Genomic DNA, 26,120 nt, shown 5'->3' with positions numbered 1-26,120 from the left:
AAAAAAGTAAAGTTAAAGTCAAATGCATTAAAAAAAAAAAAAAAGCATAATAAAAGCTTCCCTGGGCTCTGTGGTTCAAATTAAACTCCCATTCCAAACTTACCACACTCAGACCTTCCTTATATCTCACTATTACTAAGAGATATCTTTCTAGGCATTCCTGCCTGGCCATTATGTCACCCATCCTCACCACTATTTGTGAGATCAGATCCTACCTGCTGGTGGTCCCCACAGAAATGGGGGCAGATCTTTGAAATACACCTCTGTATTTTCTTCAGGATCTGCCCCTTTCTCTCGGCTCTCCTAGGATTCTGTCTTGACCATTGTAGGTTTGCCATGTTCCTACAGATGTAAAGACTGATTCAGAAGAACTAAAGGAACCAATTTCAAAAGCTAACAAAGACTAAGCTCAGGGCCCGTGTCCCTTTCGAGAAATCTCTGTGCTGGACTGCTGGTGAATGAGATGGCTCAGGGGTGCTTCTCATTACCTCAGAAGAGGGGAAAACGAGTGTCCTCTCCAGCATTGTATTTGCTCCATGATGTCACTGTTGAAGGAGACCAGGCCTAGGAGACCCTGCATGGTGGCGTTTAAATAACAGGTGTTCCCACTGTTCGGAAACCTGTAAGAGACAGGAATACACTTTTATTACACAAGTGTATGTACAAGCAAGAAGTTCACTCTGCTATTGTTTGTACTTTTTCAAGCAAGAGGTCCACTCTTTGGTGAGAATACTGATGAGGTGGACACATTTCACTTCATACATTAGTTGATTGTGGGACGCATTCCATTACTCCATACATCTATTATTTCAAGCTGGTATAGGAGGACCCCCATGTCAAATTGATTTTAAAGTGCTGACTATGTATTAAGCTAATCTAACCTTACCCTAGTAACTGGAGGTTTGTGCGGAGGCCGGATGACAGATGGGTGTCTGGGGAAAGAGAACAGAAGGTCACAGGCCTTAAACAAGAAGCAATAAGGGAATCACAGGGAGGAGGACCTGACTGAAGAATTACAAGTAATAGAACCCAGCATAAGGTGTTCAGAAAACACACCACTATGCCATGGCTGGTACAAGAAGGCAAGACTCACCAGCAACTGGACGCTGGGGAGATTCAGCAGTGGGGTATTGTGTGGGTGAGGGGTGGGGCAGGAGAGGGTTGCAGCGGGAGGAGGCTAAGTTGGGAGAGGAGTGAGAAAGAGAGGGAGCACTGCGGGATGAAAGGGTGGAGGAGGAGAGGAAAGGGCAGGAGCTGCTGCGGGTCAGGGTTTTGGAAAGGGGAAGGCTAGAGGTGGAGGAAATGGAAGGGGATACCACAGCTTTGCGGTGAAGAAGTGCAGGACTGATGTCGTCTTCATCATTGTCCTAAGAAATATTTAAATATATTGATGAGGCGTTTCTAATGGAATTCATTAAAGATGTATTACAGTAGGCCTAACTGGTCAGATGAATAAAAATCTGGTCTAATTGATCTAATCTAATGAATTTTCATTTATTTTCACTATACATGAAGATAATAATCTAAATATGGTGTAATTATATAAATGAAATTACCTGTTTACTGCAGCAACATCCCATTTTTAACGAAAATGACAAAAAAGGAAACTCTATCTCTCACATTAAAATGTAATTTTACCCACGTTTAACCACCCAATCTAAACACAAAGTGTGATGTCACAATGGATTATTATTGAGTTGACCCGTCATACTTGGACAAGAGTTCTGTGACCGTCGAATTATGGGAGGGCGCTGTTGCATTAGTGTGTGTGCAGAGAGGGTAGGAGGATCTTTGATGTGTGGCTGTAGCTGTACTGAATTAAATCGCTCACACAGATGAATAGCCTAAGCAAATTTAAATGTAATATTGTCAAATTAAGGCGTTGAAGTTATTGAATTTTGTTTACAAAGTCTTGAATTTCATTCACAAGGTCTGATATTTTCCTTTGGTAGAATTAATGGATACCGTAACGTCAATTAATTTCAGTAGAGACCATGATATTGTAGATCTAAGGGACATGCGTCTCTTCAGAAAATAAACGAACTATGAAAACTATGAACTACGAAGAAAGTGTGTGCAAGCGCAGGTGCGTCTGAAATATCAGCCGGAATAGGCTAATGATAAGCCTATGAGCAGACCAGGAAATATGTCTATCAATGTCACAGGTGGGATAGTTGAAACTTTGAGAATTAAATATTCAAAATGAGTAAAAAACGAGTAAATTAGCGTAGCAATGTAGCAGCATGTTTTCTTCTAATGTTGTGAACGTTATCAATATAGGCCGCTAATGTGTTTTTGCATGTGAAAAAAAAAACCACGTGGGCACTGTGTTCAACTATAGGCTACAACGAGTTTCTATGATGAAGAATAGGCTACATGAAGTTTGAACAATTTAGATGGGCAAAAGGTGGAGCAAATTCAGACACCTTTAACAGTGAACTTTATCAGTAGGCCTATAGTAATGTGAATTAAAGATGAATTGCTCCTAAGCTGGCATGTGCCATTCCAAGACAAAAGCAATGATGATTGGCATGATGCTATTTAAGAAACTTTCAAAATAGCCTTCCTACAGGGTACAGTTTAATATGTAGGCTAATTTATTTTAATGTTAGATGCCATCTATTTGATGACATTTTGTGTTTTGTTATTTTGAGACAGCACACCAGACTAAGTACCTATAGCCTACTTAAACTTTTACCTTCCTTATCTTTTTTATCACAGGTATCAGTAGTTTTGTTTGAGTATAGAGAGCTTACTTTTGCAATATCTGGTTCTGAGATAGGAAATTAGAAACTTGCTTGAACACCACTTTTTAAGAACCTTTGACAAGGGAAGAAAGAAGACGCAAGAGACATTCTTCACACCAGCTGAGTTGGCTACTTTTCTTTTTAAAAAGAAAAATGAACTTTTCCTAACCTGGGTGAACCCAGACTTGCCTTTTCTAGACTAACTGCACCTTGGTCTAACAGCCAGGATATTCGTCTGAAGTAAGTGATTCAAAAAGCACATTCCCTGACCGGGAATCGAACCCGGGCCGCGGCGGTGAGAGCGCCGAATCCTAACCACTAGACCACCAGGGATGGATGCTTGTATAGAAAGACATCACAAAATAAACAATATTTACAATATTTATAACAACGTTTTATTTTCATTGTAGTGGAGTAGCATTAATCAATATGAGGAAGGGGTAAAATAATTCAGTAGAGACAGGAATCGTGTGGTAGCCTATCATGACCAGAGGAGGACCGACCCTGGGAAGTTATGTTCTATGTGACAGTGACAAGTTGCAGTGTTCAGTCCCTCCTCCGAAGTGGTATCATCACGTGACTGGATGTCAGACAATGCGAGAATAGTGTTTGGATCTATGTACAGTAACTTAGCATTAGTAATCCTAGTGAGCTCTGGTTGTAACGTCAGCTAAGCAAGTTGTTGATAATGGTTTGTACTTTGTTTCCTACTAGAGCTCGTTGTGAAGCCATGTGTCAAGCTAACGAAGGCTAATGAAAAGTATCCTCAGTCTAGCTAGCTAGTCCTGGACTGTGAGTCTGAGACCTGTGGCAAGGTTAGATTTACCAGTCATCGCATCACACTTTACCTTAATGGGTTAGCGTTTTTTTGTGCTAGCGATGTGAAAATTAACTCAGCAGAGTTGTCATTAACTTGTAACTAACATGTGATTTTACAAGTTCACATAGACATAGCATTACAGCTTTTAAACTGTGTCGTCTGACTCCAAAACTTAATGTTAACGTTAGCGTTTCAAGGCTAAGTTAACTTTACGTTAAACCGTGTTCGACAAACATTAATGTCGAACAGACTGATATTCATTCTTGCTTGGGCAACAATTAAGGAGAGGTGAGGTTGCTAATCCCACAATTTATTTGTGTCAATGTGCGTATTGCCTTTAATGCAAAGCATAACGCTGTTGTTGGGTGTTCACCTAACTAACATAAACAGCATCGTTAAGCTAGCCAGTTAACGTCACCTTCCATTTTATAGTTGGAGCTAGCCAACTAGTTAGATTCTAATTTGCATGGACATGAATTCATGAGTCAGCTAATGTTACACACGAATGACTAATTGTACATATATTGGAAGCTAAGTTAACGTGGATAACAAAAGTTACAAGGGACCACTAATGTTTAGCTAGGTTATAATTAGCCGTCTCCACCACGGGTTAAACCTTCGTTACTCAGGTTGCTATCATAGCAAGCTTGGCTAATGTCGTCGGACCGTCATCCAAATGGGGCTCGTGGCCTCCTCCGCGGACAACGGACGAGATCTTATGGAAGTATAGTGAATTCATCCTTGTCACCTGTAGGCCTGCGCCAAAAGCGAATTGAGCATCAAGTTCAACCTGGAGAAACCCTTCAAGGACTGGCTCTGAAGTATGGCGTTTCTGTAAGTAACGAGTAAGGATCCGTTTACCGTAGGCTACGTGGATTTAAAACATTAGACTCTCCATTAACTCCATTAAACTCTCCAAGAAAGAAAAAAAACCTACAGTCTAATCCACGTATAGCAGACTTGCCATACAAGTTCTGTTTATGATACCAGTTGTGAATAACATAAGATCTGAAACGATTTTAAGGAGGTTGTATATGAACTGTGAGACAGTTGCACGTACCAAGTCCATTAAAATGTTTTACAATTTTATGTTGTTCATTTAAAGTAATGATGAACAGACCTGTGGCGATGCTGCTGGATTAGGCATTGGACTACGCATGAGTAAATAAGGAGAACAAAACTAAATGGAGGCCAGCTGTTGTGGCAACACATAATTAAGTGTATTTCTGTTTCAGATGGAACAAATTAAAAGAGCTAACAGACTGTACACAAATGAATCTATATTCCTCAAGAAGTCTCTCTCCATCCCTGTGCTGTCAGACCTTGATAAGGGCCTGTTCAGCAATGAAGAGGAGGCCTCTGATGAGGAGATATGTCAAGGACACAGCGCACCTAAAAATGAGCCGGTTGAGAATGGAACAGCACAGAAAGATTCAGAGAAAGACTCTAGTGGTGCAGACCTTTCACCAATGGATTATCTGAAACGGATTGACAGTTTGATCACCCAGTCAAAACAGGCGGCTGCAAAGACATGCAGGGAAGAGAAAGCGTAAGTAGCCCGCTTGTTTGTGTTCTGTGTGTGAAGCAGTAGCGGAGTGGTAATCGGGAGAGTCGGGAGGATTCCCGGTGGGCCGGTGGCGTTATGATTATTATGACCTGACATACCTACACTACAGAGGCAGAGTGCCTCTACCCACTACCCACATTGCATAGGGACCCACAAAAAAAACCCTTGCATCAAGAGAGAGTTTTATTGTTGATGAGAAGGTGAACCAACCAAAAGCAAAGGTAAAGTTATCTGCCAACTAAATGACATGTATAGGCTACACAACCTAGGCCTATTGGCAAACGTTTACAGAAATGTTTAAAGTCTTTAAAGGTGCTCTAAGCGATGCCACGTGTTTTTTAGGCTAATCACAGATGAGATGCGCGTTTAGGAGAGTTTCTATTGCACGGGAGGGAAGGGGAGGAAGTAGCAAGCTAGCTCTCTGTTTTGTTTGAAAGTCAACAGTAGTGACGTTACCCAGCATCGCTTAGAGCACCTTTAATTACCTAAACAACATTTTGAGCTTGTAATTATGTAGATAATAAAAGTACTACCGGTACTAATAATCCAAAATATCTACTCCAAGTCATATGAATTCCTAAATATATTAAATCTTTTTTCTTTCTTTCTCACTTTTTTTGGGGGGAGGGGTGTCTTACTCTTTAGGTTTGCTTTGGAAGACCCACTTTACTCGAGCAGAGTTCTGAGGAGCCACGTCTCACCCTCTCGTGGCAGGGCAGCCTCCTCACACGAGCGGCAACCTCAGGCCACCATTGGGGCTGTTCCACTCACCATCACCAGACGTACCAAGAAACTTCGGGAGAAGGAAGATGAGATCTTTCAACTTTGATTGTTCTTGTGTTTCTTTGTGTTTGTCATCAGGCATTAAGGGTTTTTTTATCACAGTGAAATCATGTTGGTCACAAGTAGGCATTCACTATCATAACACTACACTGGGAAAGGGGTAGGGGAGATATTGTGTAGCTCTTAGTTTAGGTTTTGTCTTGCACTTAGAGTTTATAAGGGCCTCAACATAGCAAAAAACACATGAATGGTGTATGTAGTTGGCAGTCTTTTAAGTTTATATTAGATGCACAGATAAACACAATAATATCTATAAGAATGCAAATTAGTTACTACCTCTGATAATAAGGTACTGGTAAAGAAAGAGTTAATTTATTATTCATTATATAATCTATTTATCATTTCCAAGGTGGTAACAGCACAAGACGTAGTAGCTTTTTTGTGTAGTTTACAAACATTTTGTTGTTGTGGCAACAGATATTGGGTTATCTTTTTTGTGAGTAAAGGATATTAAGCACAACATTGTGTCACATGCAGCTATTATTAATGTGATTTAAGATTAGCCCAGCATTTTTTCTGCAACGATCATTGTTAGTTGGAGTAAATTACCCTGTGTTTACTTGCTAGCAGAGTGAAAGTCTGGTAAAACTGCTGACGTTACTGAGTTCCCACTTCTACTTCATGTATGGCATTTGAAAAGACATGACTTTTTGGCAAGCGACTACCATTGTTATTTATAAAGAGCTGGTCACTTAACATGTATCTGTTAGAACAGTCGAAATGCGTTCAATTACTGGGTTTTGCTTTATTTGTATGCGTCTTTATCTGTAACTTTATAGGATTGATGTAGACAGAGGGCACAGCAGTAGCCAAACACACCACCTCATTCTGTGTGTGTTGCTTGTACACTGGACAAGTTCTGTTGAGCTTAACACAGTTTTCCTCTCCATATTGCCCTCCTCTGCCAACACAAGCTCTAAAAGGGATCACACACATTAGAGAGGTGATTGTTTATGCCCCCTCATGCAATAATGAATGATTTTCAAAAGTACCATGACGTTGTTCATTACTTCAGTAACTTGAAGAAACCCCTAACATATATTGGCCCAGGGGGAGGTATAATGTGGACTTGTGGACTCACACTTGATATCCCTCTACTGGCATTTTACTATGTAAAGGCAGAGCCAAATATTTTGTATTTGGGAAAATGTGCACTGAATAAACAGAGTGCTGTTTACTTGAAAAGTCTTATGTCTTGTCTTATGGAATTGTACATTACTATCCATGTTATATATTTTCAAAAACTAATTTAGCTATTTCATTTGTATATTTAAACATTTTGCTAAATCTATATATCACTGTACAAAATGCAATTTATTTGTTTTGCATCATAGAGACTAGATCTTTTTGTGAATGTGATAATTGATCCTGATTTATCATAGGCTTAGTTCAAGTTTACCCTATCTCAATCTGACATCACATTTATTCTTGCATGCAAAGACAATCTGTAGAATAGTGAAATGTTGACAATTTATTTCAAGTTTTATGAGTACTATTGGGTAGAATGTTTATATCCTCAATCCATTTCCATATGTTCATAGGTTTGCCAGTGCTGGTCAACAGTCTTGTGTTGTAGGCCTGTTCAGGAGAACATATTTGCAGTGAGTTCAGTTGAAAATGTTGCACTTGGTTACCTGGATGCTCCAGTGATCTGTTAGCCAGTGCTGTGTCAGGAGGCCTACTGATCTGAAGGTAAGCAGCAGCATTTGTGAATTCTCTGAAGACTTGATAATTTGAATGAACATTTGATGGCTTTGTAGACGGTCTTGTCACTTTCTCAACAGTGGCTATGGTTAGACAATGCCGAGATAACACATAAATCATGAAGGTTACCACTAGATGGCAATATGGGTTCATGGATGTTCCAAGTCATGCATTCTCTTCCAATCATGCCTCTGTAAATTTAACTTTAAATGTAAATTTTGTATTTCATTCATTTTGTCTTGATTTCACAATACCAGTTGTCAGTTATGTAATTATATGGAGTGTAGACATTTAGGAAGGAACACAATAATTGTTTGTATTTGAAGATCCAATTGTAAATAGCCTAAGTGTGATACATGGAGAAGGACGGAGATTCCACTGTGTACAAAGACTAAGCCCAAAAACAACAACAAATTATATTGAAAACTTAAGCTTAAACAGTTTGTCTTCGGGTAAGGACCTTTGGTGATTGTTATTTAAGGAGTTAGATTTTATATTGAATATGTAGATATGTAATATGTACATGCATTATTTTACACACAAGGCCACAGTACATACACAGACTGGGCCTTTTTGTCATAGTTGGTCATCTGAGTAAGGGGGTTTGTCTTGATGCAACATTGTCTGTTTCAGTGCACAGCTGTTGCATGCAAACCTGCCACATAAGAAGTCATTTTGTGATCTGTCATTCTCATAACTTGCCCTCTTCCAACAGTTTGTTTAGGCCATTGCAGATGTTTGTGAGGTGGGGTTTGTAAGGGCCATTAGGTCTGTAAAGTTCTGACAGCAACTGATTGTCAGAGTAATGGTTGAAGACGTGCTGGATGCGGTTTTGTGACTTCGGCGTAAGGTGCTTTTCCACGAGCCTTAGAAGGATGTCCCGGCAGTCACTCAGGATCTCAGAAATCACAGTACTCTCAAAGGTGAAGTCCACCTAAGTCAAATGGAAATAGATAAAGGCAATGTTATCCTCCTCATGTTATTTTGAAGGCATGCATGGTTGTTGAACTGCAGCGTGATGCTGTTTTGCAATAGATCATGACTACTTTTTTTTTACTTCAATTTTAAAGTACCGGTATGCCTAAATGACATATCTAAATGACTTCTCCCACAGGCCGTTTACACGACACCGCCGGGTGGATTTTCTCTTACACACCTTTAACGATTCCGGCAAGATAAAACCTCGCGTGTACACACAGAGGTGTAACCGGCTAAACGTGTGCTTCTAACTTAGCCACTAAAGGCTGATAGGCTACATTGTGCACATAAATCAGGACAGGGGAAAGAAAAACATTTTAATATGATAAATAAATGGTTTGGTTTGTTTTGACAAGCAACATGTCAGGTCGAGTGCCGTGGCTGAGTTGAGAGGTGGGGCTATGTCGTCATAAAGTTGCCGGCTTCTCACCTACTGGTGTCTACACGGCGAAAGTTAGCCGGCGGTTTCAAAAGTTCCCACTTCGGAAGCCGGTTTCAAAAGCTATCGGTTTCAGTCTCCTAAACTGCCGGCGTCGTGTACATGCAAGGCGTAACCGTTAACAAAACCTCACCGGTTTCACAAAAACCGGCGTCGTGTGCACGGCCCCCCAGTCTTATGGACCTCACACCAGGCAGTCCATAACACCACACAGCACCATGTAGTGGAGTGTGAAATGAACCCTGTGGTACCCTGCCTCTGTATGAATAATATATGTATGTAAATTTCTCTCAAATGTTTCCTGTAACCAGTAAGTTATCACAGTTATGTGCTGAAAAAAGGGCACAACAACAGGAGAGTCTCTAGTTTGAATTCCCTCAGGATCCCCCCTCTCCAGAGCTAGGCTACTCCCTTTAAGCAACATATAAGCTTCCAGAAAAGCATGACTTACCTCATGGAAGCTTATTGCAGTCATGGCACCTTGGTGCAGCTTCTTCTTAAAGTTCTGGGCGAGACTTAACTCTTCTGGATCGAACCGGCTGTGGCGGAAGAGTACACCAATCTTCACGGCGATCTTGACTAGGTCCTTGATGACCTTCTGGGCCTCTGTTTTGTTTCCACTGTACTCCTTTGAGACCCAATACAGCTCATCCAGGATCTCACTGCTGGTGTCGTCGATGAACATCTGCACCACCGACTTACTGGCCATTTGACTTAAGATTTTCTTCTGGGCCTTCATGGCCATATCCTTGGTGCTAAAAGCCTCCATTGCTTCACAGACGTTCATAAAAAAGATGGAAAGAGCTTAGTTACTGATTTTTTTAGGTAAAAGACTGTCCCATTTTTCTATTTTCACAGTTAATAGAAAAACATTTTGTTGCATGAATTTGAACCAAAATGATCCCATCATCCTTTTTAAAAAGGTTCATTATGACATGTAGTGTTTTTATATCCCTTTGAGTGTTGGCCTTAGGGACCCCAGAGCTCCTTGACTCTTTAAAAGCCTGACTCTGAAGGGACCATAGATATCCTCTAGGAATTCAGCAATGTATCCACATCTCATAAACATAACAGCTTGTTGATATGCCCATTATATCTGTGTGTAGGGCAATAAGACCACATTCTTTGTTGTGGTAAGAGCTTGCTTGCAACAAAAATGAAGACGTAACAGTTTGCCAGCAAGGGTCCAGCAAGGGTCCAGCAAGGGTCCAGCAAGGGTCCAGCAAGGGTCCAGGCTGTTTGCCCCTGGATGTAAAACATCACAGCTGGTTGTTTCAGATGCTCAATATTCTAAATAACTACCCTGGCAAGCTAGACCCACATCGCTAGGGTGCGTCTAGATTTCTAGGCTACTAAATAACATCACTGACCCCTTAAATTCCGGAAATGGTTAATGTGTTTGGGGGCTAATACATCAGTAAATGTGGCATGAAAATTAACCATGAATATGAATTGCATGTGCTGTGTTTACAAAAAGCACCTTAAAGAATAAAGTGGTGCTCTACTCAGCAACTTTTTGGCTTAACAGGGAATAAAGTTCAATTGTGTGGAGGGCTTTCGGGCAGGCTCAGAACAGTTTGCAAGTGAGGACAAGAAGGGAGAGTGGTTGGTTGATTGCATAGTTTGAGCAGGTTTGCACACGCACCACCAGATTTCATCAAACACTCAGTTATGTGTGGGGGTTTAGGTACTCGAAGGAATATTATTGCATTGGCCTTAAACATGTCACCTCATTGAAGTCATAAATAACCTAAAGTGTATCAATAACTTTTTGGGATTGCAAAAACATAGCAACAAATCAGGAAGTAAACACTTTAAGGAATAATTTCAGAATTACATCTACCAACTTTAGCTACCACTGACTGCTGTAACCTGGAGGTGAATATCCAGCCCTGTTCCTCAGGAAATAAAAGGATCATTTGGATTCAGAGAGCATTCTATTAAATCAATTTCTTGAATAGAGATAATGATGACAGAAAGAATGCAATGGCTATTTAAAAGTCTGTAGCTCCAATTCTGTGCCAGTTATCCAATTAGGATTTGAGAGCTGTGCAGTCCAATCAGTCAATTTTCCTGCTCCATCAGAATGAATATGTGCTGGAAACTGTAATCCTCTAATTTAATACAGAATCCAAAACAAGCTGCACATCCAATATATGCCATCCTCAATTATCTGTGCTGTTCTGTGCTAACCAGACATCTGCTACAGACATCTCATGACCCATTCTAAATACATCAGGTCATGAGGAAAAGCTGTGAATGCCAAATCTTTGTAACATGTTTAGGGAATCAGAAATGTATATAATTTAGGACAACATTAAAAAGAGTTTCAGCATAAAGGAAGATTGTGAAATAGAATAAGACTCATGTACTTCTAGGCCCCTCCAATTAAAGGTGTAAGCCAGTTGACTTATTTTAACACAAGCAATTTTATATTCAACTGTCATTACCATGGGTGTTCCCAAAAAAAAAAAAAAGGCAAGCGTGGACGACAACTGTACGACGACGAGCTATCTGATTGGACGAGAACCCACAGGCGAGGTAAATATTTAGCATTCCACAGATGACTGCTGTGAGGTAAAGCCTTGGACTCTCACAGGCGCTGTGCAGGATAGGAGCAGACCCATTGTCGTAACGACCAGCGGGTCATTGATAACTGCATCATCGCAAAGCCCTCCAGTCGGGGTTGGGGGGGATGGCTGTCATCCGTTAAGGGCTTAGGTCAGGAACTGGCTGTTACTAGGGCAAGAGGCTTCAGCTGGTTGACTCACCCTTTGTTTGGACATAGTGCTTTTTTTTCCTTCATTTATGTGCCTCAGGAGGTGAAAGAACCAAGTGGAGAGAAAAGGAGTGGAGAGCAACGGGGAGGGGAGGGACCTGCGTGTGTTTGTGGGGCCACACATAAGTCGCGCTTTCCTTGCTGGTCCATGTGTATGCTTGTATGTGTCACAGGCTGGTGTGCTGGTCATTTACACCACTTTCTTTCACAGCCTTCAACACCGATATCGCTTGTGTTTGTGTGTGTGTGTGTGTGCGTGTGTAACTAAAATAGAACACCTTAGGCTGATGGAATGTTTGTACAGTTGAGTGAGCAGAATCCCTCCCTGTGCTTGCTAGTGGTTAATCGCTCCAGTTTTAGCATTGATTCCGACACGCAACCCTGTTCTCTTAAAAAGGAAGTGAAAATGGGATCTGTTGAACAGTATCACTAAACCGTTTGTGCCTCGCCATGATTTGTTTGGCTATTTCTCACTTTAGAGAAGCCAAATACAGTTTTCTGTATTCTTTTCAGAACCTTTAAAAATGAATGAGGCATCTCTAGTCTAACTGGAAATAGATGGAACTTCCATGGTTTTTGAGTCTTGGTTGTGCAATTTCAAGAGGCACCACTAGACACTCATACCCCACTCGTGAGTGTGTCAGCAGAGCAAGCAGCAGTACCTGTTCCAGCTTGACTACAAATAGCAGTATTCCCCTTCGAAAGCAGACAAGCTATGGAGAAGTTGGACAGTGGAAAGAATGTACACTTGAACTAGCTGTTCATGTTCTCCAGTGCATCCAAAAAACGAGAAGCATCAGCACCAAGCTCATTCTTCTCATCTTTTTGTTTCTTTTAAAACACTATTGGAGCCAAACAGAAAACAGGTTGTGTTTTGACTGTATGCATAGTTGAAAGCCATGAGTGGTAAGGTGTCTCTAAGGCGACCGCAAACACTCTGAAATACTCACTAGGCAGGCACGCTTAATCACCAGTGATAAGACACAACAACTTTGAATTCAAAACAAACATACCTGTTTCTCTGTGGTTTCCCTCCCTCCTCTCAGTCAGATTTTTCCCGCTGTTCTGCACGTGGAGCAGGTGGTCAGGTGGAACATGAAGTACTGGATCAATAGAGTCCCAAGTTTTGACTGGGTGAAAAACAAATATCTTCCGTGCCACTCCAGTCAGTGCTCGCCACTCTGTTTCAAGATAATTTCAGTTGTACTTCCTTGAGGAACTAATTGTTGAAGACACACCCCTGGGTGTACATCTCTCTCTCTCTCTCTCTCTCTCTCTCTCTCTCTCTCTCTCTCTCTCTCTCTCTCTCTCACACACACACACACACACTCCCTCCCTCTCTCTCTCTCTCTCTCATACACGCTTTGCTGCTGACATAGTGTCTCTGCCTGTCCTGACAAGTGAAACTACCAGAAAGAATTCAGCTGTGATCCAGTGATGCCGTGCTTTGAAAAGGGGAAGGCTTTACTCTTTTTGTCACGGCTGTTACTGGAATGTGCAGCTACTGTCAGCAGAGAGTTTGAAGTCTCATTGACTGCAATTTAAGCGCTTCAGTAGCAGATAGCATCTTTGTTGAAATTTAAACATTTGTTTTGGAGTGCTGGAGCACTGATGTCATCCGCGCACTGAGATTCCCTCAATTTTGTTGAATGTTCTACCATGAAGGACTTGTCTATGGCATGGATACATTAAGTTAGTTTGATAACTAGGTTTTCCAGAGAGCTAAAGGACAGCAAATCTCAAACACCCTAAAGCTGAAAGTATTTTTATTTTTCTGTAAAGTCATTAGTATGTCTGGTATATTCTGCGTATCTTATGGTTGTTGCTCTGCACCATACAATGCTCATTATCATGTTGGTAAGTATGTGCTTCATGTAATAAGACATCACACAGGCAGGCAAATGATCCATACTTTACTGTCTCCTTCCTTGCTGGCTCAGTATAGAGGAAGTCAGCCACTTACTGATATGAACAGTCATTATCTGCCACATATAGTATCTGAATGACAACCAGATGGACCGGGGAGGTGCGTTTTAACTTAACCATCATCTGCTTTACTGGAACTGGCTCCGTGCCAGCAATTGTTTCCAGGTCAGAGGACACATGAGAGGTCATTCCGTGGCTCTCTTCAACAAATGGGTGGGTTTTTGTTTACCTCCGGCTTACTGAACGGACCATTCTGGAACAGCCCAATCCCTGTTGCGTTTTTAGTGTTGCTGTTTGTCTTTTTATTCTATTCACCTATTGAACTTCGGCTGGCACAGGGAAAGAGCGATGGAGAGGCTGTGACGGCTGCTGATAGAATTAAGATCGTCACCGTGGCAACCAACAGGAAGTGTTGCTCAGGCGGTTTCCTGGTGGCTCCCCTGTTATCATTCAGTGACATCAGAGAGTAACATGTGAGAAGTGTTGCTGGCTGAAAATAGCATGAGAATGTGGTTGGCCCTCTCATTCTACATTATCCTCTCATAATGTAGTTTCACTGCGTTTATGGGTCGCTTTGCATGCTACTTAGTATAGCGATTATCAGTGCCTTGGGTGTAGATATTTAATTTAGTGTGGCACTAGATCCAAGACATACTCACATTGTTTTAATTTTCCATTATAACTACTATTGTTTCTTGGTATCAATACATCGTATCAATAATATTTGTTCTCCTTCCACAGACACACACACACACACACATGCATTCAGATAACTGAAAGCTATGCACAGACTATATAAAACTTTAATGTAGATTGTACTGGAAGTAATACAGTGGGCTACTCCAATGCAGAGTGGAGCTATTTCATTTCAAATATGAAATCTGTAGGTGCACCCAAGTACCACCAGTTGACTACATTCTCCAAGCAATTTTTGTCATTACTTGGTTATCATTGTGTCAAGTGTATTATAATTATATTGATAAAATCAGAGCTATTGGGGTTGACTAAATATGTATCACTGAAAAAGTATTTCACATCATCATTATCAGTGCAACATAACTTGAAAACCAGAAACAGGTTATGTAGAATGTAATAACAACTGACCTCAGCAAATTAACTTCTACAACCAATGAGATGGTAATAGCTTCACATGTTGAATATGATAAGGCTGTAAATGTCCTTATGACAATAATTTCAGCATTTATATGTTACAGGTATATTAACACACTATTGTATATATCAGCTTTACTAGAATAACAATAAAATCAAACATAAAGTAGTCTTTTGACTGTACAACAACTTATATGGACAAATCATGGAAATGATTGAAAACATTATTACAAACAAAGGTTAACATCTGTAAATTACTTTTGATCCCTGCCAGACATACACCAAGCAGATGAATGAATAATGAGTATGGATTTGTATCTTAAATGAAAAAAAAAAACAACAAAACAAAACAAATAAAGCACCACCCCATCCTTAAACATAGCAGCCTTTCAGTGATGGCAGCTCTTCCATGTTTACTATTATTAATATTATTATTTATAATGATAAAAATAATAATAAAAATACAACTACTGCTACTAATAACAATAATATTAGTAATATAGTAGTAGTAATAGTAATAGTAGTCGTAATAATATCCATATCCTTTTTTGTCAAAATAATTGTACTTCAGCAGCAATGTTCACCTATAAAGCCTAATTTACAATGCAGGTGACAATGTCACTCAACACAAATGATGTGAAAAGACTACATTTGTGTTTGCTAGGGCATCTCAGACTTAAGTCATATACATCTAAAATTTGAATGTTTTTGCTATTCAGTGGTATTTAGATTCAGTGGCCTTGTTGACAAGGATTCAACCTTCTGGCAAGTTAATGTTATCAGCATCCAAGGTGGCTAGCAGTGTCACCTGTAAAATTGATAAAATGTTTACAGTTGGTAGGGGAGATGTAATATCTGTGTCACGGATCAAATCACAAAGGTTGAAGAGAAAAAATCTGCTATTTAGGATTGTTCTCTCTAGTTTATGAGACTTGAACTATAACTAATGTTAGTCATCTACTGTAGGTAATGGAGTTGCCATAGAAGTGTTGTGTTTATGTTATTACATTATGATCTGAGCCAGTTTGTCATCAGTGACAGACTATGAAAGCCAGAAGGTGTTACGTCATAAGACTCTCTTAATTTTAGTCACGTGACACTAGTCGTCTGGGCTATGAATTCACCTGAAGAGCAATCAACTTTCCTTTACTGGAAGCTATGCATGTGGATCAAAAGACAAGGATCATATGACTATTACCTCTTTCTTTCTCCTTCTCCATCTCTCTGTCTCTCTCTTTCTTTCTCTTTCTCATCTTCTTAGAGGAGTCTGCAGGCGGTGCTGCGCATGGGGAGGTTAGCCGGTAGCCGCCTATACTGTTGCCTGAAACTATGCTTCTTGTTATTGAGCACTAGACCCGCGTTCTCCTGGCCACCAGCAGGTGGCACAACCTCTGCCGCATTGCCAGAGTTGTTCTCCGCCTTTCCGCCTTTGTTGTTCTTAGTCTTTTTGACCTTCTCTTTGTCTTGGGGTTCTGTGGCAACCGTGGTGTCCTCCGTGCTGCCCTCTAGTGGAGGGAGGGCGTCGGGCGGCAAATCTGTCTGATCTGGGGGCTTGCCCTCAGCCTGCTCCTCATTGGGGATGTTCAGATTGGAGCTAGAGCGTTTGGTGTTGGTACAGATGGAGCTTTGGACGAGAGAGCAATAAAAAACAAAGGATTACATAATGACTCCTCAAGGCGAAAGCATTTGCGTTTTCTGGGTTTTTTGTTTTGTTTTTTTGCATGGTTATGTAAAAGGCCTTGCCCTTGTCCACCCACCCGTTGGAGCTGCGGTCCTCTGAGTCTTTCTGCTCGCTGCTGTACCTCAGTTCAGCTGGAGTCTTGAAGGAGAGGTCCTTCTTCCCTTTCAGCCAATACGTCTTCATGTAGCCCTTTCCCTGTGGCAGGACGTGAGACGAAGAGAACATTGTTGTTTTATCAGCTCTGTATTAACACAATGTTATCAGTATTGAGAATCTACTTCACACCCACAGATTGTAATGTCAAAGGTATACCAGTTGTGATGTCTTGTGTAATTATGTTCTGCTTGCACATCACTGCTTATAGAAATGCATATGGAAGAGGGGTTGTACAGTACCTTCACAAAAATCTTTCCTCTCTCTTCAATAATGTATGGCTCATGTTCCAGATGGTCCTTTGTTGTCTGGCTAATGTGGATTTGCATGCCCTGCAAAAGCAAAAGAAAGCCTTCAGCTATTGTAGGGCTATATATTTAGTTTTAAACATTGTCTTGGCATGGCATCACAAACTTTGTGGCAATATGACATAGCTAATTATGAACAAAGAGGAATGATGAACTACGCACCACTCCATTACTCTCCATACGGGAGGCTGTGTTCACTGTGTCACCAAACAAACAGTAGCGTGGCATCTTCAACCCCACCACACCTGCCACCACCATGCCAGAATGGATGCCTGCAAAGACATAGAAACATGAACACCTGAAATGAATCCATGATGACCAGAGGATAAGAGGAAAACATCAAAATCGATTTAGCTAGCTGTTTGGATCTGCTGAAGAGGTTGTGCCTTCAGTCAAATGCTGGTAAAATATGAATGTGGCTAGTAGATTTCAAATGCAAAATAATGATTTACTATTGAGTGGCTGGTGACGTATTTTACCATTCATCTGTCAGTGACTGGTCGATGTTAACACATTATTTAACTCTGTTTGAACAGTCCACTAACCAACTCTGATCTGGATGTTGTCCCCTGTGGAGGGGTCCTTAAGGTGGTCGATGGAGCTCAGCATGTCCAGGGCCATGTCGCAGATGTGGTGGGCATGGAATGTGGTTTTATTGGGAACGCCTGCGACCACCATGTACGCATCCCTGATGGTCTCCACCTGCACACCACACGTGAAGGGTGTGTGGTCAGAGCAGAACTCTTAACAATGCAAATGCAAACAGTTCAAATACTTCTGGTACGTTTTACATGCAAGATGGGGGGAAGTAAACTTTGAGGCATGGCTGAGGCCCGGTCACCTTGTAGACGTTATGCTTCTCACTGAGGGTGTCGAAGACTATGTAGATTTCATTCAGCATGTCCACCACTTGCATGGGTGTGATGTGAATGCAGATCTCGTTGAACTTTACCACATCACTGAACAAGATGGTAACATCTGGGAATACCTGAAGGGATCACAATATAGAACAGAATATACTCTCTCTATATCTGTACCGGGTCATGCAAGAAATACATTTATCTCCAAATTTCAGTGTAGTTCAAGAGAAATATTCTGACACATATTGATTGTCCTGATTTACATACATAAAATAATAATAAATAATAATAAAATTAATAATAATAATAAACTTTGTATAGCACCTTTCATACACAGAATGCAGCTCAAAGTGCTTTACATTTGGAACATGTAACGCAATAATAGAAAAGAATCAGTCATTCTTCTTCGTTGTTGTGGACGTTTATATACGCATTGCTAACAAATGCTTAGGCTAACAAATGCTTAGGCCCCATTGATGTGGACTCTAAGCGCTCAGCCTTGGTTTGTTCTTAGTATTTGCAGTGATTATATGAATTTATATACAGATGTTTAAGGAACACAATGACCGGAAGACTGGCAGCCCTTAACCCTCTACAAGCACGCCATATGGCAACAGTGGCAAGGAAAAACTCCCATATTCCAGGAAGAAACCTTGAGCAGAACCTGACTTAATAGGGGGAGCCCATCTGCTTCTGGCTGGCTGCAGCTCTAATGGCAGCAGTCGAATGTAGAATAATCTAAAAAAGCAGTCTACAAGATGAAATGGGTTAACTAAAGACTCTCAGATACAGGTATGTTTTCAGGTCCTTTTTAAAGATTTTAACTGAACTCGCCTGTTTGATGTACAGAGGCAGGGTGTTCCTAGCCTAGAAATCTAGACGCACCCTAGCGGCAGCAAATCACATTTGCTGCCAGGGCTAGTCTAGCAACTCTCCTGTTTGCTTGTGAGCTCGAAAAATTTAACTTTTATCAGGCCAATCAAATCGTGTATAGAGTCGTTAGGCGGGCTTAACATAATGATTGATGGCAGAGTTGCAACGGTTTGGCTTGAATTCCCTGCTACTTGAAAACAAAGAAGATGGATGTTGCTGTTGGCAAACAGTCTGACACAAGTTAAGCTTTTTTTAAGTTGGCAAAAGTTTAAACTAGCCAATTAGCTCCGCTGGTGGGAAAACGCATGGGACTCATAGCGCTGTTTTATTGCTAGCAGAGGGAATTTGAAAGACAACCGATTATCCCGCCCCTCGGACTGAGCACTGCGAACGGTGAGTGCACAGACCCTACATTTTACAGTTTTTTTCAACTGCTTACACACTAAATCTTTGCTTGTCACACAATTTTCTAAACATGTCCTCCAAACATCATAACCCGACACCAAATCTGCAAAACCATACACTAATTCTCAGTGTTTGACTCAGTTTTCAATTGACTAAAACACATTTTGCAAAACACCACACACAATTTTCTAACACACAAAAATCTAACAGGAAGTAACTTGATTTCGTTCTTCAAACACAATCCATCAAAATGCCACACTAAATCACCAGTGCTTCACTCTTTCTCCTCACATGTGTAAACACTCTTTACTTTACTGAACACCATCCAATCATTGCCTTAGTATAGGTCTATGAATAGATGTAGTCTCTATATAGGTATGGACCCTTTCAATCTGCTCCTAGAGGATTTCCGGTGGAAATATTCAGAACCAATGCAGATACTGTAATCAGACTTTAGCTTACAGTAATGTTCTACAAAAAGTTGACTTTATGTAAAATTGGTCTTTTTACTTTATTTTTGTTTGTCCCTATGTTACAGTACCATTAGCTCAATAAATTTTTCTGTGCCTCTAGAAATGCCTAAGGAACGCTTACTGTAGAATTGTTTGTTTCTGCAGTTGAAAGGGTCTATAGGTCTATGAATACATACTGTACACGACACCCCCCCCCCCACACACACACACACACACAAACACACACACACACTTGTCTTTGGAAAAAACAAAATCAGTGTTTTCAAAACTCCATGTACATCTGGTGGTCACTGTATTCTTCTTTGCTTTTTTTCTTGCTGTAAAATACTGTATTCGCAACAGCAAATTATTTGGGAAAAATCACTATTTTTGGTTTCAATATTGCTTGCATTTTTACTATGTATTTCAACTTATCTTTGTTGATACCATAACTTTTACTCTTGTATGGAAATACATATAGAAAGCCTTAGACAGAAGAGCTTTAGGTTTTGAGCAACAGTGTGTACATGATGTATCCACAATGTCATATTATGACAAAAGTGTTTGTAATGTGAGGCGAATGTTTGCTTTAAAGATGTGTTTTTGACATTTTGAATGTTGTGTGTCATTTTTGAGGCATTTTGCATTTTGTGTGAGCAATTGTGGGTTTTGTGTGTGGAGTTTTGAAAAATAGACACAGAGTTTTGAAAACGTGTGTAAACAATTGTAAAAAACTGTATTGTGGGTCAGGGGCAGGGGCGGACTGGGACCAAAAATCGGCCCTGGCATACTTGGCCCAAGCGGCCCTCAAATTGGTCGGGCACACCTAATTAAATGCAAAATCTTTGCATTACCCTTAAATATGCATATATTTTCAACTGTCATGGAGCACTGAAAGTGATAGGCCTCATTGGCTATCACTCTGTCTGATCAGAGGTAGCCATGGAGTACATGATCTCCATATTCAAATAGCCTATACAAGCAATTATTAAAGAAGAGTTTCTGCTTGAATTCAAAGTATCATTTCAAATTATTCAATAGGCTACATTTAAACTATACAATGCTCAACTGACAGCAGCACCAAACAGTTACTGAATTTGCCTATGTGTAAAGAGCTAAATTACCTAGACATTAATCACTGTAGGACAACTGAAAGAACGCAAAATAAATAGGACTGTTGCTGGAAATATTTTATTCCCGTAGGCTATACTACATTGCTGGTACATTTTGGAACATTATAGCTACATTAACTAATTATCTTTAATGTCTTCCAGTAGCCTATCGTATAGGTTACTGTATGGCTTGTGCATGAATATGACGATGTTTTGTAGCCTACATTTCCGTCAGTCTACAGTCTTTTAGTCCATCTTTACCCTTCCAAGATAGAACCCTTTCGACGCTCTACTTTGAGAGACCAACCACCACTCATGCCATCGATGTTAAATTTTGGGCGTCTGACGGAAACTGATCAATCTGACCAACAATTAACATCGATTTGACACTTTTGCTGTCTGGGGTTGCAAATCATTCATTTAGAACATTTAAGTTACGCTGTTTGTTATTATAATCACAGCACGGCCTACGTTATCATAACCACATCATTACATTATCGCAATTGATAAGTCATCATAATCATCATCGTCAGCATGGCATGTCACACATAGCCTACCTGCTCCACCACTGAGTTCTTATCATGTAGCCGCAAGGCTCCACCACCTGCTCACTGTCCCTCGTATTGCTTGCTTAAATTCTCGTTCAAACTCAGCGAACTTCAACATGATGCTGCTAGCCTACTTGCAATATTGTATTATTGAAGCTTCTACATTGGTGTTACTTTTGCACTATTGTCACGACCGGGCCGGCATCCGCCGCAATTTCGTGTAGGCAACTTCGATTAACTTCTGATGGCTCACAAAATCCTGGCTCTGGGCCAAAATGCGAGGGGTGGGCCTGACGTGAGCTGTTATTGGATCAGTCGACATATGAAAATGTGACCAGTGGGCCGCTGATTGTCCTTCCTTTGGGCCGATCGTTGGCCAAAATGATTAAATTATATATAGGCCTATAGCCTATTCTATCGGCCCCAAAGGTGCGTCGGCCCACCGGGAAAATGCCCGGTATGCCAGATGGCCAGTCCGCCCATGGGCTAGGATGTTCCATAACTTTGGGGCATAATGGATAAAAGCAGATTCTCCACTTTGCTTGTGGAGCACTTTAGGTACAATTAACAGATTAGCATTAGAACAATTCTGTAGGAAACAGGGAGTGCCAGTGCAGTCAAGCTAACACAAGGGTGATGTGCTCTCTCTTTTTTTTTGGGGGGGGGCGCAAAACTCAATCTCGCCTAGGGCAACCAAAGGGCTAGAACCGGCCCTGAGCAAGGTGTAAAGACAATAAGCAAGGTGGTTCAGTGAGTAGGCCTATTGGGTAATATACTGTTGAAGTAGATGGTCCGTGAGTGGTCCTTGGTCTGAAAAAGTTTGAGAATCACTGCAGTAGTCTAACCTGCTAGTGATAAAAGGCATGGATTAGTTTTTCTGCATCTTGTTGAGTTAAAAAGGGCCGCACGTTGGCAATGTTTCTCAGGTGGAAATAAGCTGTCTGAGTAACTTCAGGGCACTGATATGGGGCTTGAAGCTTAACTCTGCATCTAAGATGGCACTGACTACACTCACTGGTGCAGTGCATGTGGGTAGTTTCACAATCAGGGTAAACGCTTTTTTCGCCACAAGGCCTAAAAATTGAACCGTCTTGATATATCATAATTTATGTGATGTGTTATCCAACATAATGACATATTTTGAGGTTCACAGACATGTATGGGGATAATGTCAAGCGCTTACTCTGAATGTGAAATTACCTAAGTCTCATTTAGTGAAAGGCAGTGAAGGCCCTCTGTCATTCTAATGAATTCTATTATGTAACTCGGAAGTAATGGTGTGTGATCATCAGTGTTAGGTGTGTTCAGTGGATGTGTCTACCTGACAGGTCTCCAGGGCCGTGATGCCTTTGCGGAGCCTGTCAGCCACAGCTTTAGGGATCATGGCATACAGCAGAGAGTCGCCTCTCTTCTTCTCCTCGTCCAGCTTCTTAATGATCTCTTGGAGCTGGGCATACTTCTGCTGTTCCTGTGGGAAAGCAGCATTAAATGACGTCAGTTTCTCAGTCTCTTACTCCAGTAGAGGACCCAGCTCCCTCACTCTGTGTGGAGGCCTTGGCCAGTTTTGGAGCTTGCTTGTAAGATATGGCCTATGATATAATAGGCCTATTGTGTGTGTGTGTGTACCTGGTCCAAAGCCAGCTGAAGCTCAGCCGACTGCTGTGTTCCGGCTAGAATGAGTTCTCTGCTGGAGTCATGAAGGTTCAGGTCATTTACATAAACCCCCATTTTAATCATGTCCTCCACAGTCTCGATACTTTGTAGAGAGATAAGGTTGTAGAGACAGATAGACAGACATAGAGGGGGAGAGAGAGAAGAAGATAATTACTAAATGTATTAATGCTTTTGTTAATTAGACTTCTTTCAAACATTTGTCCAATACCTCCTTAGAGGTGCACTACTGTATGTGCTTCTTCATATAATGACCTAAAGATGTATTTTTGTTCCTGTTATGCTAATAGAATTAATAATGGAGTTATTGACAACATTTACCAAAACAAAGGTCATATTTAGTAATGGCAAATCTGTGTGTTTAATGGATATCTGATTCTCCCTTTTAAGAGTTATGCTTTTTTGTCAGTTTGAGATCTGAAATTACTTAATTGACCATCATTAGGACACAAACAAAAAAGCATCTGATATTTTCATGGCTGAAACCGGAATAAATGAACTGAGTCTACGCGTAACATTTCAAAGGCTATGGCATTTTAGAGAAGCACAGTGGGGCAACAAGTAAGAAAACCACTGAGCCACCACGAGGCCCTTTAGAGACATGAGACATGGTAGCCACCACGAGGCCCTTTAGAGACATGAGACATGGTAGCCACCACGAGGCCCTTTAGAGACATGAGACATGGGAGCCACCACGAGGCCCTTTAGAGACATGAGACATGGGAGCCACCACGAGGCCCTTTAGAGAGAGACATGAGACATGGGAGAGACGTTTTTGTACAAGTGGCCCCAAAACGGGGAGAGACTGTTTTGGAAACTTACATGGGCGTCCCCAGGAAGATGAGGGAGTCCCATTGGGGCACATACTTCATCTGGCCCTTCAGGTGAAGGGGCTTCTTCGGCGGCTCCCGCATGTCCTCGAATATGGTCTCACTGCATTTCCCTAGGCAGGAGAAAAATGAGACCATGGTTCCCATCTGTACTGCATAAATCAGACTCATTGATCTTAATGCAGTGATAACTTTCGTGTAGGCAAGAAAGGTGATGCTTTTGTGTAAATAATTTTAAGAGACAAATATGGTCGTTGAGAAACTGGTCAAGCTTTACAGCACATGCAAACACCCTTTTTAGTAGTTGTTGTTGTTATTTTTTTGTCCCGGGTGCATTGTTCCCAAAGCAGCCATAATATATTACATTATTTCATTAGCGGCCGTAGATAAATGTATCATATTTTCCTCTCGCTCTGATGTGCAATGTAATTTCCCTGTGATGTATCAGTGTTAATGTTGGTGTTCCGCAGTGCGGGGCAGCTGAGGAGACTGGACAGAACAAACACATCCAGCACTGTCTGGAGAAGAGCTGCTGCACACTCTCATCAGCCCTGGTGTGTGTGTGTGTGTGTGTGTGAGAGTGTGTGTGTGTGTGTGTGTGTGTGTGTGTGTGTGTGTGTGTGTGTGCGCGTGTGTTTAAGCGTAGGAGGAGGCAGGATGCGATTCTCACCGGTCACCGTCTGGAAGGCGAGAAGCTCGATGTCCTCTCCGCCCGAGTTGGCAGAGCTGTTGTACTGCGTGAGAGCGCTGCTGTACTCCTGGTCCATCCCCTTCATGTCGTCCATGGCTTTGATGTCTAGAAAAAGACACTGCATTTGTTCAGTGTGTGTCGCTAACACAATGGTCAAAGGTCAGCCAATATGTGCTCGCTCAGATTTTTCAGGTGATGACATGTACTTTTAGCCTGAGGCCTCAATGACCCAACTGCTCCTCCTAGTGCCTGAAGATGGGCATTACGTTGAAGTCTTTAGTTTTTCTGACTGTCTCAGATGTCTAGATACACTTATTGATTTGTCCTGAGGGCTTCATCTTATGGATAAAAGAAGAGCCATACCCCGCTTCTCTTTCTTCGGTTTCTCAATCTCTTCTTTCTCCTCAGGCTCCTCTTTGCTGAGTTTTGGGATGTTCACCTTCTGTTTGCTCTCAACCACAGCTTTGGACAGCAGCTCAAACACATTGTTCAAGTGGGTGTAGATCTAAGTGCATGATATAAAACATAAAAAAGGTCTAAATGTATGAATATAACCTGTGGAAAAAGATAACACAATATACTGTGTATTGTCACTTTTGTTCTTTTGGGAGATTTACAGTGGGGTTCCACTCCTTCACCTACATTGTCCCAGCTGAACTCGAGCATCGGCCGAATCAGGGTGAACTCCTCGTCGACCTTCTTGCCCTGCAGGTCAGAGAAGACCTCCTTGAGGCCGTCGCCGATGCGGTACATGGTCATGTCCCGGCGGAATATGACACTGAAAGGGAACATGTCGAAAAAGATGCCCCTCTTCATGGGCAGTTTCTCATAGCCAGGGGCTGTCTTCTGCTGGGGCATTCGATGCTTGAAGGCAGCATTGTCAAAGTTCATCTTGTACACCTGCAACAAAATTGAATGGCATAGAGTTATGAGAGAGAGACTTGACATTAATTAAGAATGAAGAATTTCTCTCTCTCTCTCTCTCTCTCTCTCTCTCTCTCTCTCTTTCTTGCTCTCTCTTTCTCACACTCGCTCATACCACATATGTCATTTTCTCTGTCTCCTCCTTTGACAGAATCTCCACCTCGATATCTGTGTTGTAGAATTGCCGGCCCACTTGGGAGAGTTGCCCTTTATGAAGGAGCACAGGAAGTTACCACACAGCAGTGTGATGAAAAGGAGAAATCATACACCAGCAGTGTATGTTTCATCAGAGTAACATAAAGTGGCCATTCACTGCATTGCTATGATAAGCACTGTCTTCTGCCCTTATCCACCCCCCTACGGTACCTTTGACGAACTGGGTGAAGCCCTTCCTGGTGCTGCGGTAGTGCAGGGTCAGGCTGGTCTCGCACTCCTCCTCCACGCAGAAGCTGGGCGGCTGGACCTTGGGGAAGGAGAAGCGGAAGTACTCGTGCAGGTTGTCCAGCTCGTTGATGAAGTCTCTCACATTCCGGCCAAGCACCTGATCAAAGGACCATGGTCAGTTTTTTTGTATATAATATAATCTTTGTTATTTAGTTTTAGTTTTGTTTAGTTAATGTAGTTTATTTCTTTCAGGGATCAGGTGCAAAATGTATTAATATCTGAAAGAGAGGAAAACAATTGTACCAGATTTAGCTA

The 26,120-nt window shown here is 41.4% G+C and overlaps 4 protein-coding genes and 1 non-coding gene across 5 annotated transcripts; 1 reads left to right on the top strand and 4 right to left on the bottom strand.

The window, feature by feature from the left end:
• Positions 1–3,008: 3,008 nt before the first annotated feature.
• On the bottom strand, positions 3,009–3,080 carry trnae-cuc (transfer RNA glutamic acid (anticodon CUC)). The gene has a single exon. It is a non-coding gene; the product is annotated as a tRNA-Glu (tRNA).
• A 247-nt stretch (positions 3,081–3,327) lies between these two features.
• lysmd1 (LysM, putative peptidoglycan-binding, domain containing 1) lies at positions 3,328–7,162 on the top strand. The gene is made up of 3 exons (XM_076280696.1): positions 3,328–4,401; positions 4,803–5,116; positions 5,780–7,162. The coding sequence occupies exons 1-3, from the start codon at positions 4,222–4,224 to the stop codon at positions 5,961–5,963; spliced, it is 678 nt and encodes a 225-aa protein (XP_076136811.1). The 5' UTR covers positions 3,328–4,221; the 3' UTR covers positions 5,964–7,162.
• Positions 7,163–7,433: 271 nt separating this feature from the next.
• Positions 7,434–13,099, bottom strand: tnfaip8l2b (tumor necrosis factor, alpha-induced protein 8-like 2b). The gene is made up of 3 exons (XM_076280697.1): positions 12,891–13,099; positions 9,550–9,869; positions 7,434–8,615 (listed from the first exon to the last, which is right to left on the bottom strand). The coding sequence occupies exons 2-3, from the start codon at positions 9,865–9,867 to the stop codon at positions 8,373–8,375; spliced, it is 561 nt and encodes a 186-aa protein (XP_076136812.1). The 5' UTR covers positions 9,868–9,869; positions 12,891–13,099; the 3' UTR covers positions 7,434–8,372.
• A 3,689-nt stretch (positions 13,100–16,788) lies between these two features.
• On the bottom strand, positions 16,789–17,971 carry LOC143119297 (soluble guanylate cyclase 88E-like). Its single transcript, XM_076280695.1, has 3 exons — positions 17,897–17,971; positions 17,601–17,757; positions 16,789–17,327 (listed from the first exon to the last, which is right to left on the bottom strand). Exons 1-3 carry the CDS (start codon positions 17,969–17,971, stop codon positions 17,182–17,184), a joined length of 378 nt encoding a protein of 125 aa, XP_076136810.1. The 3' UTR covers positions 16,789–17,181.
• Positions 17,972–20,365: 2,394 nt separating this feature from the next.
• LOC143119659 (soluble guanylate cyclase gcy-31-like) lies at positions 20,366–25,650 on the bottom strand (the record flags this gene model as incomplete). The annotated part of the gene is made up of 7 exons (XM_076281277.1): positions 20,366–22,773; positions 22,932–23,130; positions 23,799–23,919; positions 24,477–24,602; positions 24,861–24,972; positions 25,011–25,397; positions 25,537–25,650. Coding segments are annotated over 7 exons (1,233 nt in total), but the record flags the coding sequence as incomplete, so codon positions are not given.
• Positions 25,651–26,120: the final 470 nt, after the last annotated feature.

The sequence above is a fragment of the Alosa pseudoharengus genome, unplaced genomic scaffold (genome assembly GCF_046254945.1).
Source record: "Alosa pseudoharengus isolate Yale_2024_CS ecotype anadromous, Long Island Sound unplaced genomic scaffold, YU_APseudo_1.1 YU_APseudo_1.1_scf_12, whole genome shotgun sequence".
Taxonomy (NCBI): domain Eukaryota; kingdom Metazoa; phylum Chordata; class Actinopteri; order Clupeiformes; family Clupeidae; genus Alosa; species Alosa pseudoharengus.
This window is presented reverse-complemented; position numbering and strand designations above follow the sequence as displayed.

Bases quoted from the DNA above. Each gene is read 5' to 3' on its own strand.
- lysmd1 (XM_076280696.1), top strand. From the start codon at position 4,222: ATGTCGTCGGACCGTCATCCAAATGGGGCTCGTGGCCTCCTCCGCGGA. The intron at 4,402-4,802 runs GTAAGTAACGAG...TTTCTGTTTCAG, and splicing joins CTCTGAAGTATGGCGTTTCT to ATGGAACAAATTAAAAGAGC. The intron at 5,117-5,779 runs GTAAGTAGCCCG...CTTACTCTTTAG, and splicing joins ACATGCAGGGAAGAGAAAGC to GTTTGCTTTGGAAGACCCAC.
- tnfaip8l2b (XM_076280697.1), bottom strand. From the start codon at position 9,867: ATGGAGGCTTTTAGCACCAAGGATATGGCCATGAAGGCCCAGAAGAAA. The intron at 8,616-9,549 runs GTAAGTCATGCT...CATTTGACTTAG, and splicing joins CTGCAATAAGCTTCCATGAG to GTGGACTTCACCTTTGAGAG.
- LOC143119297 (XM_076280695.1), bottom strand. From the start codon at position 17,971: ATGCAAGTGGTGGACATGCTGAATGAAATCTACATAGTCTTCGACACC. The intron at 17,758-17,896 runs GTGACCGGGCCT...TGTGGTGTGCAG, and splicing joins AGAAGCATAACGTCTACAAG to GTGGAGACCATCAGGGATGC. The intron at 17,328-17,600 runs GTTAGTGGACTG...ATGTCTTTGCAG, and splicing joins CAACATCCAGATCAGAGTTG to GCATCCATTCTGGCATGGTG.